Source organism: Sinohyriopsis cumingii, chromosome 14, assembly GCF_028554795.1.
Source record: "Sinohyriopsis cumingii isolate HCF-2022 chromosome 14, ASM2855479v2, whole genome shotgun sequence".
Taxonomy (NCBI): domain Eukaryota; kingdom Metazoa; phylum Mollusca; class Bivalvia; order Unionida; family Unionidae; genus Sinohyriopsis; species Sinohyriopsis cumingii.
This window is the reverse complement of record NC_142974.1, coordinates 47,686,379-47,701,790: the sequence shown is the minus strand read 5'-3', so window position 1 is coordinate 47,701,790 and position 15,412 is coordinate 47,686,379. Positions and strand designations below refer to the sequence as shown.

Sequence of the window (15,412 nt, the reverse complement as noted above, 5' to 3'; positions counted from 1 at the left end):
CCTGACAAGCGTGACTAAGGAGCTGCTTGTTACGAACATTACCGCAGGCGCATTGATTTTTACAAGCATCTGCAACTTTATTATGGGAGAATATCCAGACTAATGACAATTGTTAAAATATATACAACTATCACATGCATCAGAAGCACATGAACGACATCTAATCCCTTCATCCCCATCTTGTCAGGAGCAGACGTAACTCTAATGAGCTGGGAAAATGGAGCCCCATATTCTGCACAAAACATAACAGGCTTTATGTATTCATTGTCTACTCGAAAATATTAAATAAAATCCAAGTGTGCCTATGTGTAAAGTTTTATCATTTATGATCTGATTACGGAACGGCAAACAATTGATGACATGATCGCGGACTTGTAGCCTATAGTCATGAGTCATATCACAAGCAGTTCCAAATGCATTTGCTGTAGCAGTTAACGACTTAACATACTGTGTCTCACCAGTCGATTGATTCGTTGTAACCACAGGCAGTATGATTGTCAATATGATTATAGGTCTTATTCTTATCTAGATGATCACTTTCTTGTTTTGGTTGTATCAAACAATGGAGACCATCAACAACAAAAAGGATCAACACACATAGAAATGCATGGAGTATGTTCCTCATTGAACCTGACGGTTTACGGTGTAAGTTGAGTGTGCTTTACCCGTTTCTCATTTGATCACATTCATTTGCCTCGTGACTATTGTAGATCTGACATGTTTGCAAATTTATTTTTGCATCTATTTACATAGACTCGGTTTGTCTAATTAATACCTTTGGCATTATCACAGATCTGAGCCACTGCTTTAAACATCACGCATTAATACGGAATTTTCTTCAGCTTTTGAAATACTGCAGCAAACAACTTAAACGGCATAATTGCATTAACGTCTTTATCTGGAAGTTTCAACAGGCAATGTCACTAATCAGAGTACTAATGCTTTGTGGCAAATTATCACCGTTCAAAACATTGCAAATTCACTCATTCGAGTATTCTTTAGTAATTATAGCACCTCTGACTCGCTTGACATTTCCAGGTCAGCATCATCATCAGCCTTGCCAACGAAAACCATGATACCAATTGCAGCTGGATCTGTTTTGTATCGATTACAATACTTGCACCGAAAATTGGAATCATGCCGGGGTTAGGTACAAACTGATCCAATGATCCACTGAATATTTCTGAAAACAGCACAAATTAACAGTGCATGAGCAGCAATTAGTGAGACTTCAAAAAATAAGAGTAACGGCGGCAAATGGTACTCAGACAGTTTTATATCGAGCAGAGAAAGGGACACTTGAACACTCGTAATACGATTTTATTATCAGTAATGATGTTATCATCCGGGCAGTGGCGAAATCATGGTACGTCTTTTATGCAGTTATCGTTGTCAACACATGTGCCTTCGAGTGCGCGCTCATTGTAATACCTGATCACAAGTTCGAACAAAGTGCCCCACCACCATGGTAGTGCTGATGGAAATTCCTGCTTGCTAACTTTTTCTTGTTGGTGTCATCAGCGTTAACAAATAGAAACAGCCTATGACATCAGCATACCCTGATCACTCAAATGTTATGTCCTTCAGCTGAAATTATTGTGGGTCTTCTGCTACTTTTTATGTTTTTTTTCGCTAAGCCTTCCAGAATCAGTTCCAGTGAATTATCGCAAAGGCAAGTTGTTGAATAGCAAGCAAAAATATGTTACCACCCGATACTGTTAAACAATATAAACTTCGAATTAGAGAAATCAAATAACAATGGCGAAGGGTATTCGGTTCTGGTCGCAGCGAAAACGGAAGCTCAGCCACCAGATATGGAGGATATGGAGTTTTTGTGATCATGAATTAAATCAAAGTGGATGATTATCTGCTATTGCAGAAGACATAATGATCTGGAGTATGATCTTGCTAAGGACTGATGGTAATGCCAACAACTGTCCAGCCGGATGAATAGTGGAATGGTCAATATTTGCGGTTTTATTATAAGCCGTTGTCCGCCCTAATAAGCGTAAAGGACGCTAAATGCTCGCCAGAGAAACTAATCAGATAAAATTCTCACTAGGGTGCGGCCGACGAACAGTACCATCAGATTCATCGGTTAGTACATATTTGGCATGGTGAGGGCTTCGCTACTAACGCTAACACTCCCCTTTGCGTTCTGTTTTCTGGCATTGCCACGCTGAGCTTTGCTCAGACACGTATTCTAGTATCCTAGTCTTGATTACATTAATGTTGGTTTCAACCATGTCGTCGTTAGCCTCCTGAATGATTTTTATACCCAAGATCTATGTCAGATGGAATCATGAAAAATATGCCTCAAAACACGCTTTTTATTACATCCTTATAATTAGCTCTCGTCATTATGACGTGGTCAATACCACAATGTTTTTGCATTTACTATTGCAAGAAAATGATTTTAGCCATCGAATGCTATACCTCGTCTGATGCTTGAGGTAAGCGCCTGGAACTGCAAACAAAGGATTGCCAGAAACATAATTCAGGATTCTATCGTTTGGATCGCACTACTCCATATTGGGTCAAGACGTGCAGATTAGCCAGCATGAAGTATACAAACTCATTTTGAGTAGACCCATCTTCGTCATTTACCAAATACACGACGTATTATTTTTGTTCCTTCTGCAGGCGCCCTAAAGTTTTAATGGTCGGTTGCAAATACAGTCGGATATGGCACATGGGTGTGTAATCCTTTCATATGTCGTTGGGCCATGTTGCAAAATTGCCTGCTCCCACAAGTCGGGGATGTTACTCATATTCATCATCGACATGCTGTTTTTTATCATGTTCGTTATCGCCAGTTGTCCTCTCCACCCTCCATTCACGAGTAATGTATATTACAGTATTATTGCATGGCACTTCCGCTTCCAAAAGCTTCGTTCAGTGTATCACCAGGAATGGGGCACTTCATCTGATAGATAATCGTTTTCAACTGGTAGTAAACAAGAACGTAGTTAAAGATTCGTTCGAAAACATCCGTAACCTTGAATTTTCAACAGGCAACAGGTAATCGCAGCCGCCGAAACTGCAACCAGTGGCTGCTCACCATATCATAAAACTAACGTGATTTTAGCTGAACCTCATTTCATAGTTTGCATTTCCTGAAATCAAGTGCTTGTAAACCTAATCGGTCTCGATGTGGGGTTTGAAACTTTCGTTCCTAGATGAGGCGTAACCCGCACGTACATGTCAAGGCTGAGCAAGAGTTAGCGGGTATGCACTCTCTCTCTCTCTCTCTCTCTCTCTCTCTGCATTGATATAGTTAAAGAAAATGCTGATGATATATTCTGCTTGGCTATTAAAGTTAAGTACTCATGGTAATATCATCGTAGCGGAGCTGGAGTAAACAATGTGTATTGAACTGACTAATCACCTTACTGCGTTGGTAGCTCAAAAGAAAAACAAACGATATTAACTGGTTGTTGTACACGCATATCACTCGGGACCGTTTGTACAGACAAGGATACATTTAAAAATAGATTTGCTGTACTAGAAACCATCCTCTATTGAGATCATTATGACATTATTACCATTTGGAATTTTTTTTACGGTGGACACATGCTAGAAAGCAATGCATATTGTCAGTATGGAATTGTTGAGGGCCTTAATGTGGTACTACGGTGGCTCGGCGTTACATGGCATGTTGACAAGACCGACTTACACCTTGAATTGTAGCTAGTCCGCTTCTTTGGGTTCAACAAACTTTTTATATAACATTTATCTTCCAACCGAGTAGACGTAAAGGTGGAGGCCAGTAACATTTATTTTTCTGTGCCAGGAAGCATACATGTAAAACCTAATCCACATCTATTTATCAACAAATCATGTATTGATGTCTCCTAGATCAGACAAACGCAACTGGGCTGGGAGTGTTCTTGATGCGAAACAAATACACTGCTAAAATAATTCGTACTGGTGACGTGTCATACAAAGTTGATGAAATGCAAGGTCCAATTGATATGCTGGGCTGCCTATCATCCATGTACTTAAGCACCAGTGCCTTCTTGGTGATAATCACGCTACTAGTATACATGGTAATAACTTAATTGGCGGCAGCATTGCTGTCGGTACTGTTTCACTGTCCCAATTAGCTCCAGTGACTGAAATTCATGGCCGCAATATTTTCTCTGTTAGCACCGCTAACGCAGGCTATGGTACCATATTAAAAGTGTGCTTAAATGCCCACATAACCACTTCCGTTTGCGAATACGGTATTCAATGAGTCCGGTTTGTGTCGCTAGGATTAAACGGGAGACCTTCCAAACGTTCTTGGTTTTACATTCAGCACAGATATCGATTGCTTTCTCTAGAACCTGATTTTACTTCATTAACTTCCACTGGAGTAGCGGTGACAAAACGTTGGCATAGCATTCCATCTGTGTAAACCATGTCATCATGCTACATAATGACAATACTGATGGTCCGGCTAATGCCACAACAAACAGCCTCACAATTAGCTTTACGTATATATACGCAACCTGAGGCACTATTAGGTGGGATGGTCTAAAAACTAATGCACTGACGACGTGATTTTTAACCACTCTATCTTTCTCTTTCTTAATTAGATTTCTAGTTGCTTAAAATAACGCTGTGCGGGAACAATTAGACAAGGAAGGCGAATCTAAGGTGCCACCTGCCTATACTGATATCAACGATAGCAGCTCGCAAACAAAGTGCTAGACATTGACAACAAAAAGAAATGGTTCATGAGTATCTGCGACAAAATAATGACTTGATTCGCACCAACTGCAATTGGAATGAAATGATGTGTCAAAGTAGGATACCCAGAGCACCCTATTCCGACTTTTAGTCACGTAGGGATTATTGCGCTTTCGCTGTCAACACACTAGTCACACATTTACCCAAGAAGGTCGCGTGTGTGATTGTTACTATAATACTGATGCGGTAATTAGCAACAAATGAATACGGCGATAGCAATTCCTTCATAAAATGTAATGCCACTTATTACCAGTCTCAGTAGGAGAAAATACAGAGTATGCTTCAAGAAAGAAAGGTTACATGGCGTTATAGTTGTCAGCCCAAAACAAACGTACACCAAGCAATCTCTAGACCTGCAAATAGAAGGCAAGGTAACTGAAAATCTTGGCGACCATGGGGGTAGGCGTTTTGAAGATTAAATGATCAAATGCAAACTAAAATTTATTCAATGCCATCTTCACCATATTGCTAAGGCGATTGTTTACACATTTACGACCGTGTATCTGGGAACCAATATGCATTGGAATCCTGTCAATCTCCATTGCCGCCCACATTTCAGTTGCATGAATTTTATTATCCGTTGCCCACCATGAAACCCCAAAACCACAATGGAACCCACGTCTTAACCAATGCCAATTTCATAACAATGTATTATGTGTGACAGAAGCGATGGTAGATGATAGATGAGGAGGAGTTTAAGTTCATTCTGGTGCTCAAAACTGAACTGTAGTCTAAAATGCTCAAAGCATACGCCACGGTTATAATGAACCAAGTGGTAAAACTCAGCTAGTTACTCGTGGAAAGCTAGTGATGTAAATGTGCAAAGTCTCGACGGAAACTCAAACTGTTTATTTGCTGATCATAATTTTCAGTGCTTGTCATTTTTAGAATTTAACTCAGGCAGCACATATTCAGATTTCTCAGTGCATTATACGATGGCAGATCTGTTTGTATCGTAAATTAGTTTTAGATCTAGAGAACTTTAAGTGATATGGCGGATAGAGAGGAAGTATGCCAAAATAGATCAAATTTGCTACTATTGTCTACTGTTCTTAAAAGATAAACAAAGCCTTTTTTCTTCTCACACAATTGTTACATTTAATTCTGCTAAAGAAATATGCTAAATATGATAGCATGTGGTGAAATAATGGGAAATTGGTAAATGAGACTATATGGTATGGTGCAAACTTCGTTAAACTTACCGAACAAGTCGGAGACCCAAAGTTCTGATTATCCACGCAAACAGCGATATCCTGAGGATTTAACCCGTACTTGCCGTATATCTGGTTACATTCCTCTTTGTTGTACAAGATAACGCGGATCAGCTGGAGTTTGCCAAGCCATGGGTCTGTCACAAAGAATATTTTTAAAAGGTTTAACAAGCACAAAGCAAAAGAAAGAAATTAAAAGGAAGGAAAGTATGTACATTCACTAGTTTATGTCTGATGATGCCGTTGAAGACCTAGTGACGCAATACTAAACAGGAGGTTAACCACTAAAAAATTAACTACTTGGATGATCAGTTAGTATGCAGCAAAGTTGATAACAATACATGTATGCGGAAGATATAGTATATTGTTGTTAGCAATCGACCTAAAAACAATAAGCAAGAATTTACCTTATGACCTTGACCTTGCATGCCAAATGTTCCCAGTAATGCACTATGTACACCTCTTAATCGCGTTAAAAGCCTAATGCTTATCCATCAATAATATTTTCCATGATTTAACAAAATATACGAAAATGACCATATTGACCATGAACTTTTGATCTTCACACCTGTTGTGGTTTGTATACCCATGGAACTTTATTTTAATTTGATGTATGCTCATCCCTGGCAAAAACAGATAGTATACCACTCTCTTGTTATTCAGTGCCCGGAAAACTTGCAAACCATATGTAAATACAATTACATATATGGATCTCATTTATTTGCTTAGTATAAGTTGACAACAAAAATGAAGGATGATGACAAAATAAGACTTTTTTTTAATGAAAGTCAAATCAAACTGAACATGAACTATTCATACATTAATATGAATCTTAAAATATCTAAATGTTTGTTTTGGATATTTATTGGGGAAAGTGAAACATAAGATTTTATCATTATATCCTTTACCGTAACACATGACTGCTTAGTCTTGTACTTAATGCCCAGATCATTTAACATTATGAAACATGATAGATATATAAGCAGATGTAACTAGATCAAGTAGCGACAAGCGCATCAGAATGGAGATAGCTACAACTTACTTAGAAGTGCTTTAACCAGTAAAATTATTACAGAAAACTAGTTTCAGGATGGGAATTGGGGGAGAGTGGATAATATATTTAAATGATGGCATTGATTGCTTAAATCTAACTCATTCAAAATATCATGAATATACAAGATCATTCAAATTTTGCCCATATATGTATGTATTTATCTGGGTTAATGGCACACAAAATCAATCCTGACTAGGTGATGCTCGTTACTTTAAGGCATCTCCAAACTGGTATATACAAAGCAAAGACACGAGTCTACAATTTACCCTCTGTTAGCTCCTCTAATGAGGAGAAAACAAGATTTAGCTATGCCTATAAAATATGTACTGCTCCAGTTCATTATCAAAGTTCATCCAACACTCTGGTGATTCAAAACTATTTAAGATTGTTTACTAACAATTTTGCACAAAATATAATGATAGGTATGTAAGGTTGTTGTCAAGCTTTCATTCAGATGCAAGATCATACCATTAATATGAATGACTTTGTTACAGATATTTTCTGAGATACTGTTGATGTAAGGACAACTTCAAATTAAATCAAAATCTGATAAGGAATATAGTCTCCAATGTGGAAATGTGCTTTGCTAATCAAATGTACGATCACCAATCATTGTGTGGACCCTTGTTGTAAACAATGGAATAACTCGTAATATATCAGAGGCTAAATTTATTCTGATTGTAGATGCTAAGATATGATCAAGATTATCTTTCGTAAATCAATTCTCAGGCAAGGATACATTACTGCAAGTTGTTATTTTTTTTTATCTATGTGCATGCTGATAACATCTTAACATGGAATAAACAGATTAAACAAGTATTGAAAAAGGTCTCATCTACATCCATGTTACTGTCTAAGAATGATCATTTCCACCACATCTCTCACTGAGTAAGATGTTCTACAAAATACTTAATATACAAAAACAATTTGTATTTAAACCTTCAATTTCATTGCATGAACATCATCAAGATTATCTAATGCAACACATTATTTTTCATATAAAGATATCTCACTGCTGGTTGTCACACATGATAAATTTCTCAGTATGCCTTTTAATAACAGTTTATTTTTATTGCAAGAATACATCATTACAGGTTGTTACATATGATAAGGTTCCTAGAGTTCATTTCAATAACTACAAGATTTTTCTGCCAAGGATGCATACTTGCTGGCCGTAACACATAAGAAAGTTAAAAGTGTGCACATCTTTAACAACACTGGCTTTTCTAACAAGGATAAAACGTTGCATGTTGTCACACATGATAAGGTTCTCAATGTTCATTTCCATAACAACACTGGATCTTTATCACAAGGAAATCTCACCTCTAGTTTTACACATGATAATAATAATTGATGTGCATGTAAATAACAACCTAACATGAAATGAACATGGTATGAACACTCTTGCTAGCCCAGGAAGGCCAAAGTCGAATCCACGTGTCCTCTATCCAATCAATCAAATTTTACCTGTATGTCATGCATGCGGCGAAACAAGTAATGAAATGATTTATGTATAGCTGTTACAATGGGTGCTGACCAGAGTGGTTTTCTTTCAAGTTATTTAGAAGTTTGAAAACATATTTTACAAACAACTTTTTATGCAAAACATATCTTGCAGGCAGTAAGTTTTTACCAGGTATTTCCTAACTTGTGTTATTTCTTACAAACATGAAGAAATCATATGTATGTCATTAGCTTTAATTTTAGGTCAAATATAATTAGCTTTCTGTTGCCTGAAAAGGTTATTGCCAACGTAAGGTTGGTGGTTTCCTCCTGGTTCTCAGATATTCATCACCACCATGATGATTGAGCCTTTATCAGCTTATCACATAAGTTGTAAAACGTTGTGTAATTATTATCGCATAAATCAAATGTTGAACTTCAAACAGTTCAAAGTAATATATCCATATTATCAAACGGTATTACCTAAATTGATTAAATTTTGATAGTATCCCCATCCACTGACATAACATTCTGTATTATAGCCTGCTTTAAACATTTCTTCAACAGTCCTGCTGGATGCAACGCATATAGGTCTCACATACTTGCTGAAGAGAATAGGTTGACCAAAGTAGAGCAGGCTGATGTCATTGTCAGCACGGCTGTTGTAGAATGGATTGTTGTATGTCCGTGATGAGTTGTACAACTGTTCTTGATAGCTTCCTGAAGTGTTTCTTCCAACGACTACAGCCCCAACTATCACTGAATAGGAACGCACAGTTCTGACAAAAATGAAGGAGAATACAAATATGTTTAGGGTCAATTGCAAACCGAGCTTCGTTCCAATAGAAAATCCACCTTAGCATTATCAAACATTTTGTCTCTTTATCGGTCGGGAGGACGAATAGAATAGGGAATATACAGTTGAATAGCTAGTCACATATTTCTTGTATACATATTTCTGCATTTGTTCAAGCATATTAGAAAATGATTATAATGGGGTGCACGTGATAGTATTGGAAATTTAAACATAATGAGGAACCATTTGATTTGCTAAATAGCACTGCCAACACGAATTTAATACCAAGAATACAAATGTTGATGTTAGGCAAATGGAGTCATATTCTGTCAGAATAGAAGCTTGATGCCTCAAAGCATAATGAATCCTTTATCAGTATAAGGTGTAATTATTTAAGCAGATTTAATCTATTTGTTTCTTTTGTATCATTCAGTGTATGATATTACACTTTTATAATCATAATCATAATTATTTCATATGAGTGCAAAACTATTCTCATTCCAACTTTTATTGGAATAGATAACAATTTTACAGTATAGATATATATGTAATTGTAGAATAAAATGCATGTCATATTCAGCTGAATAACAGAGGGAATCCTTGAAACATTGTAGCAACAGCATAAGTACTTTATAAAGAAAGTAAAAAGTCATGAAATGTTGAAAAATGTATTGAAAACAATTTTTCTTCAGGATATTACTTATAAAGCATATTTGCGAGCAATGCATTAATTATTTGACTATCAGGGTGCAAACACAAGGCAGATAACAACTTAAATTGAAGATACATGAATTGAATTTCATAAACTCTATTAAAGCAGATTAGCAGACATGTCAATAAATTACACCATTAATGTTGCTGCAGTCCATAAAGTGAAAAGTGTCTGACCCTTCACATGCATGAAATGCGGGCAATTTATGCAAACTTACATTGTGCAGTGAGCAGCTGTGATGACCCAGTTAGGATGTATAATGGAACCACTGCAAATAAACCGTCCACCTCCATAGAGTGCTATCTGCCAAGGCAGCTGTCCAAGCACTGCATCTCGACCGAAAAATATTTTTGGCACTCTGCTATCATCAAACATTGTTGTGCCACATTCTAATCAATCAAGTGAAAGATAAATTGAAAGTTATATTGATTAGTAATAAAAATCAAGTAGCAAACTGTCTGACGTGGAAAAAATATTACAAAATTAATGTCCATGCCTTGTACAACAGCTGTCACCGTCCGCCAAGGAAATTTGCAAGACAATTTTATGAAATCCATATACAAGTTTTACGTGTTGTGTTTGCGTGGGTTCCTACTATTGTACATGAAGTGATGGGGCACAAAAATAGGGGTAATTGTTATTGCCAAATGTGCAATACTATCGGAACTAATAGTAATGCCTAGTGCCTATGATGACAGATACAATAAGAGACTCACATGTTTCTTAATAAATGGTGTTGCATCACTGCAGCAGAACAAACTGATGTCGTTATGTTTGTTTATATGTTAAGTACTAGGAACAATACAATTATCATCACATGAGAAAATTAATTCTTCATGCACAAGTTGCTGATATCTCATGTCAGGTACATTACACTGCATACATTTTCTGCTTTCTCTGGCTCATGTTTTATACAAGGATACTAAACGGATTTTAACTAGCATTATGTTTATATGACATATTTGGAAAAGTAAATATTTGGTCAGGATGGGTAGGTCACTTCTTGTATATTTGCAATCAACCAGTGTTCATCCCAAATTATTATGTATATAATAATACCATTGATACTACTAATAATAACACAAAGTAAATAGAGAAACAGAAAGGCCGTTAATTGCATCACAGAATGGTGCAGATATGTACAATACAATGATTGCAATAGCAAGATACAACACCATGGCGACAAAAATGCCAAGAGTAAAGTTGAGGAGGCAAGTCACAAAATTATTGAAAGCAGCTATAGTAATCTGTGTACAGACAAATCTGCCTTAAAGGTCACCTGTTTTAAACAGTGACATTAGGAAATTTATCAACATAATATTAAAAGAAATTAACAAATATTACGCATCTAAATGATTTTTTCTAATAACCTGAAATTACAACTTAAAACAGATTTGACAGTACAAAAATTGTCAGTAAAAATATATCTAATTGTACAATGGATGAAACTGTCTTGCCGCTATGGGCAAGTGATACAGTCAATAGCAGAGGATAAGGTTTACAAAGCAAATTTCAACATAGAGGTTAACTACATGATATAGAAATGGAGATTAGACACAGAAAATCTTGTCATTGAGATGCATGTGTTAATGTTTTATCAGTGCTATAATTTGTATATGGTGCCAATCAAAAGTAAAACAAGAAGAGACTGATGCTCTGCTGTCCAAAAAGAATGCTAGGAATTCAAGACAAAATCATTTCTCCTGTCCCAGAATGACCATCCATTCAAGAGGAGCTGAATAAATAGATTAGTTTCAAGCTGGCAATTGTGACAATTATAGTTATTATAAGATTACATTTAGTACCAACATGCTATGACAGAGAGTATTTTTTTCGAAACCCTATGTCGATATAACCATACGTTCTGGATAATAGGATTAAAACAGTTGTCCGATGTGGAGATATTGTATGTTAGATTTGTATAATTTTCATTAAGGCCCTAATAGACACCATTCATGGTATTCAGATAAAAATTATGTCGATTCGACTTTCCACTTTCGGAAAGTATCAATAACAACAGCTTAAGATTGATGCCATGTTTGACATAATAAAAGTCAAACTATGACCATTTCAACTGAGTACTAATAAATACCATAACACATCTCCTTGTGAGAGCCCTATAAGAATATTAATTTTCACTTCTGATGACTAGCAATGACAAGATTGTCTAGATGGCGGCCAAGGTAGCTACATTTAATATCAGAATGGCACAATTGTCATTTAGGAGCAACTAAAAACCTTACCATCTCTACTGGCAGATACACAATGTCGATATGACTTTCATCTTGGGGGAGAGAGAGTAAGAACAAAATCTTAGTTCTAGTTGTTTTTCGGTCATATTGGATGTCAGATTAGCACAATCTGAATTTAAGATCAAATGGACACAATAAGAAGTTTTCTGGTCGGACACCATCTTCATATGATTTCAGTTCAGGAAGAATAGCGATAACAATATTTTTAAGAAGGTTGACTTAGCGACCACATTAGGTTTCAGATCGGACCAATTTCATAAAGGACCAACAAAACATCCTATGAATTTTAGTAAAAAAATAACCTATGTTGATCAGACCTTCAGCAGAAGTTGTCAACAATAGATTTTAAAGATTTCCACTGTGATGGCCATATATGTGTATGATTGGCAATAGTTTTAGCTAGGACCAACCTAACATCAAAAAAGGTCTTCCATTGAAAACTCCATGTTGATATAACTTAGCATTCAAGAGGAGTAGTTGGTCATAATGTACATCAGATCAACAACTTTTTTAAAATTAGGACCAAGTGTGTGTGTGTGTGTGTGTGTGTGTGTGTGTGTGTGTGTGTGTAACATTACATGGCCATACTTTAGGTAGTTTAGGAGGAGTAGTCAAAAACAGACTTATGTTAAGGGATGGATAGGCAACAAGCAATGATCATAGAACCCATAAGGTCTTTTGGTTTTGTAAGGAACTGGCTCCAGATGGTGCAGTGTAATTTCAAAAGAAACTAAGAATAAAGCACAATTATAAAGGCTTTGGAAATAAAATAGTAATTAAATTCTAAATATAGAACAATTGTTTGCTCAAAGGACAAAAATATGAAACTATAATAAAAGTAGGATTAATTTAGTGCTTCAGTACTCCCATAAGTCGGTTTTGGTTGTAAATTCTGTGCAGAATTTACAGAATATATAATTCTACTTACCAACCGATGCACATTGAAGCAATACTGAATCACAAGGTTCACTGAAATGAAACAATCTTCAAAATTGAAACACGAAATTGTAACTAATTCAGTAGCAAAATAGCAAACATGCCCGGACACATTGACCAACATTAAGTAGGATAGAGATTTTACTCACCGAAACACTCTCACAGTTGCAGTATTTCGTTGCAGCCAACAATGATATATTTTGGTAGGACAGTAGTTTACTTATCAAGACCCACAAAAGCCCCATTAATCCTCTGCAGCCAACAATGTCTTAAGTTAGGCGGAATAGAGCTTTACTCCCAAGATATATATACAGCGGTATTACTCCACTGCAGCCGCCAATGCGATACTTACCAAGATACACACGAATTTACATTACTCCTATGCAGCCATCAGTGATCTACTTTCAGTAGAATAGTGTATTATTTATCAAGAAACACACAGTCCTGCATTACTCCAAGCTAGTAACGACCTGCTTGTGCTAGAATGGTGTTTTACTCACTATTACAGGCGCAAAATGTCATTGCCCAAAGTCTTAAAACTACTTTCAAAGACCTAAAACCTAATTTAACTCACCAGGGCATGAAAGACAATTGATAATGATCTACTTTGCATTACTGTGCCAACTTAGTACTCATCAAGACAGATCCACAAAAGTATGTTCACATCTATATACAAACTGGCTGAAAATGAAAGCTAACAAATGCATGAAAAAACAAAGACAGTCAGACAAAGGTAACAATGTGTGGTGATGTTTGTTTCTGGAAGGCATAACAGTTCATATAACTTTACAATGAAAATAGCTGTAAGAATCAACCAACCACAAACTTGTACCATCTGGCACGAGCTGTTTGTCACTTGTCGCCTATGTATAGTTCAAACAGATTGCTGACCAATCGAACTGCAGTATCATTATCACCAAATGAGGTTCATCTTAACAGTCAAATTCACCTGACTTTTTTTATAGAATGTATGGTAAGACAGTTTGGGACGTGTAACTACACATTACATAGTTTTATCTTGACTATTTGTCATCAAACATGTGCAACATGTACGAGGAAACCCTAAAACACCATGTAAATGCAAGTGAAATACATTCAAATTAAAGCATAATTTGTTAAAACAAATGATGTACCAACCCGTTTGGTCTGTATAATATTTTCGCATGGATAACATTTTGCAAAGATAGAAGAAATTAACTAAAAAGAAAGATATATCATCAATATAAAACATTAATACAAGCTATAACAGGTTATGCAATATTCCTCTAGTTACAAAAAATTAACTCAAAATGTTTATCAATGAATGTATTGTATTTAATTAATTTAGTTCAAGACTGCTAAAATTATTGGAAATATATAAACACAAACCTTCAAAAACTGGTTGATAATTGCATTACACTGATGTTACAACAATGACTTACTTTTTTAGTAATCTTAGCCTCACAAAAATTGCACGTTAATAATAAATTGTGATACACACAATATGAACTCCAAAAACATTAAAAATGTTTGCTGTTTGTGTCTGACAAAGCTTCTACAATTTCGAATCAAAACTATGGCAGAAAGTTTTCTGAAGCATGTCATTTTCAGTTCCTTTACTTTAAATAATGTACAGTGAAAATTCTCAAGATTCAACAGCAAAAACAACAAACTGAACATTTTCCTTAAAGACATAGCACTTTTTCAGAGTTAATTTTATTAATACAAGCGAAATTTGATATCAAATAAATATAACTTTATATTCCATAGAATTTCAAATTATTGAGGTTTGTTCATACTAGGTTTATCCATGGATAAAAATAGATTGTTTGTGATAAAATATAAATTACAAGTAACAACTGTCGCTGAAGGAAAGCTGAAACAAACATGCTAAAAATAATCTCCTCCATGAAATCATGACCTTGGTTTATTGTCTTCAAATCACCTCTAAGTTTGAAATATGATTAATATAAAATATATGCTTAATTTATATCTCAGCAGAGACGATAGGTATAAAATAATAGAATATATACAATATGTGTTATATATTTATAGTACCCTCCAAATTAGCACAGCTTCTTTAAGATTATATTGGTATAGGTCAGGTTCTCTATATAAATTGTACATAGTTTTCAGTTTTGATTCGATTTTCCTCCCTTTAAAAAATGTACTCAGCTCAAGGGTAAGACTTTACATAATTCTGACATAGTTTTAATTTATAACATAATATAGTATTGGCCAGAGAAACACAATTTATCTTTGATCTATTAATGTGTACCTAGTTAACATAATTAT

At 35.6% G+C, this 15,412-nt stretch overlaps 1 protein-coding gene across 5 annotated transcripts in view; it reads right to left on the bottom strand.

Annotated features, from left to right (window-relative positions):
- Window positions 1-15,412, bottom strand: part of LOC149783716 (enteropeptidase-like) — a 220,011-nt gene that overhangs the window by 142,767 nt on the left and 61,832 nt on the right. For all 5 annotated transcript variants that reach the window (XR_016413660.1, XM_089931972.1, XM_089931969.1 and 2 more), the window contains exons 14-17: window positions 13,131-13,171; window positions 10,168-10,339; window positions 8,926-9,221; window positions 5,937-6,082 (exon numbers count right to left, since the gene is read on the bottom strand). Coding sequence is in view for 4 of the 5 variants with exons in the window: in XM_089931972.1 (XP_089788098.1) it covers window positions 5,937-6,082; window positions 8,926-9,221; window positions 10,168-10,339; window positions 13,131-13,171 (655 nt within the window). In the remaining variant the exon portion in view is untranslated. The remainder of the gene's footprint in view (window positions 1-5,936; window positions 6,083-8,925; window positions 9,222-10,167; window positions 10,340-13,130; window positions 13,172-15,412) is intronic.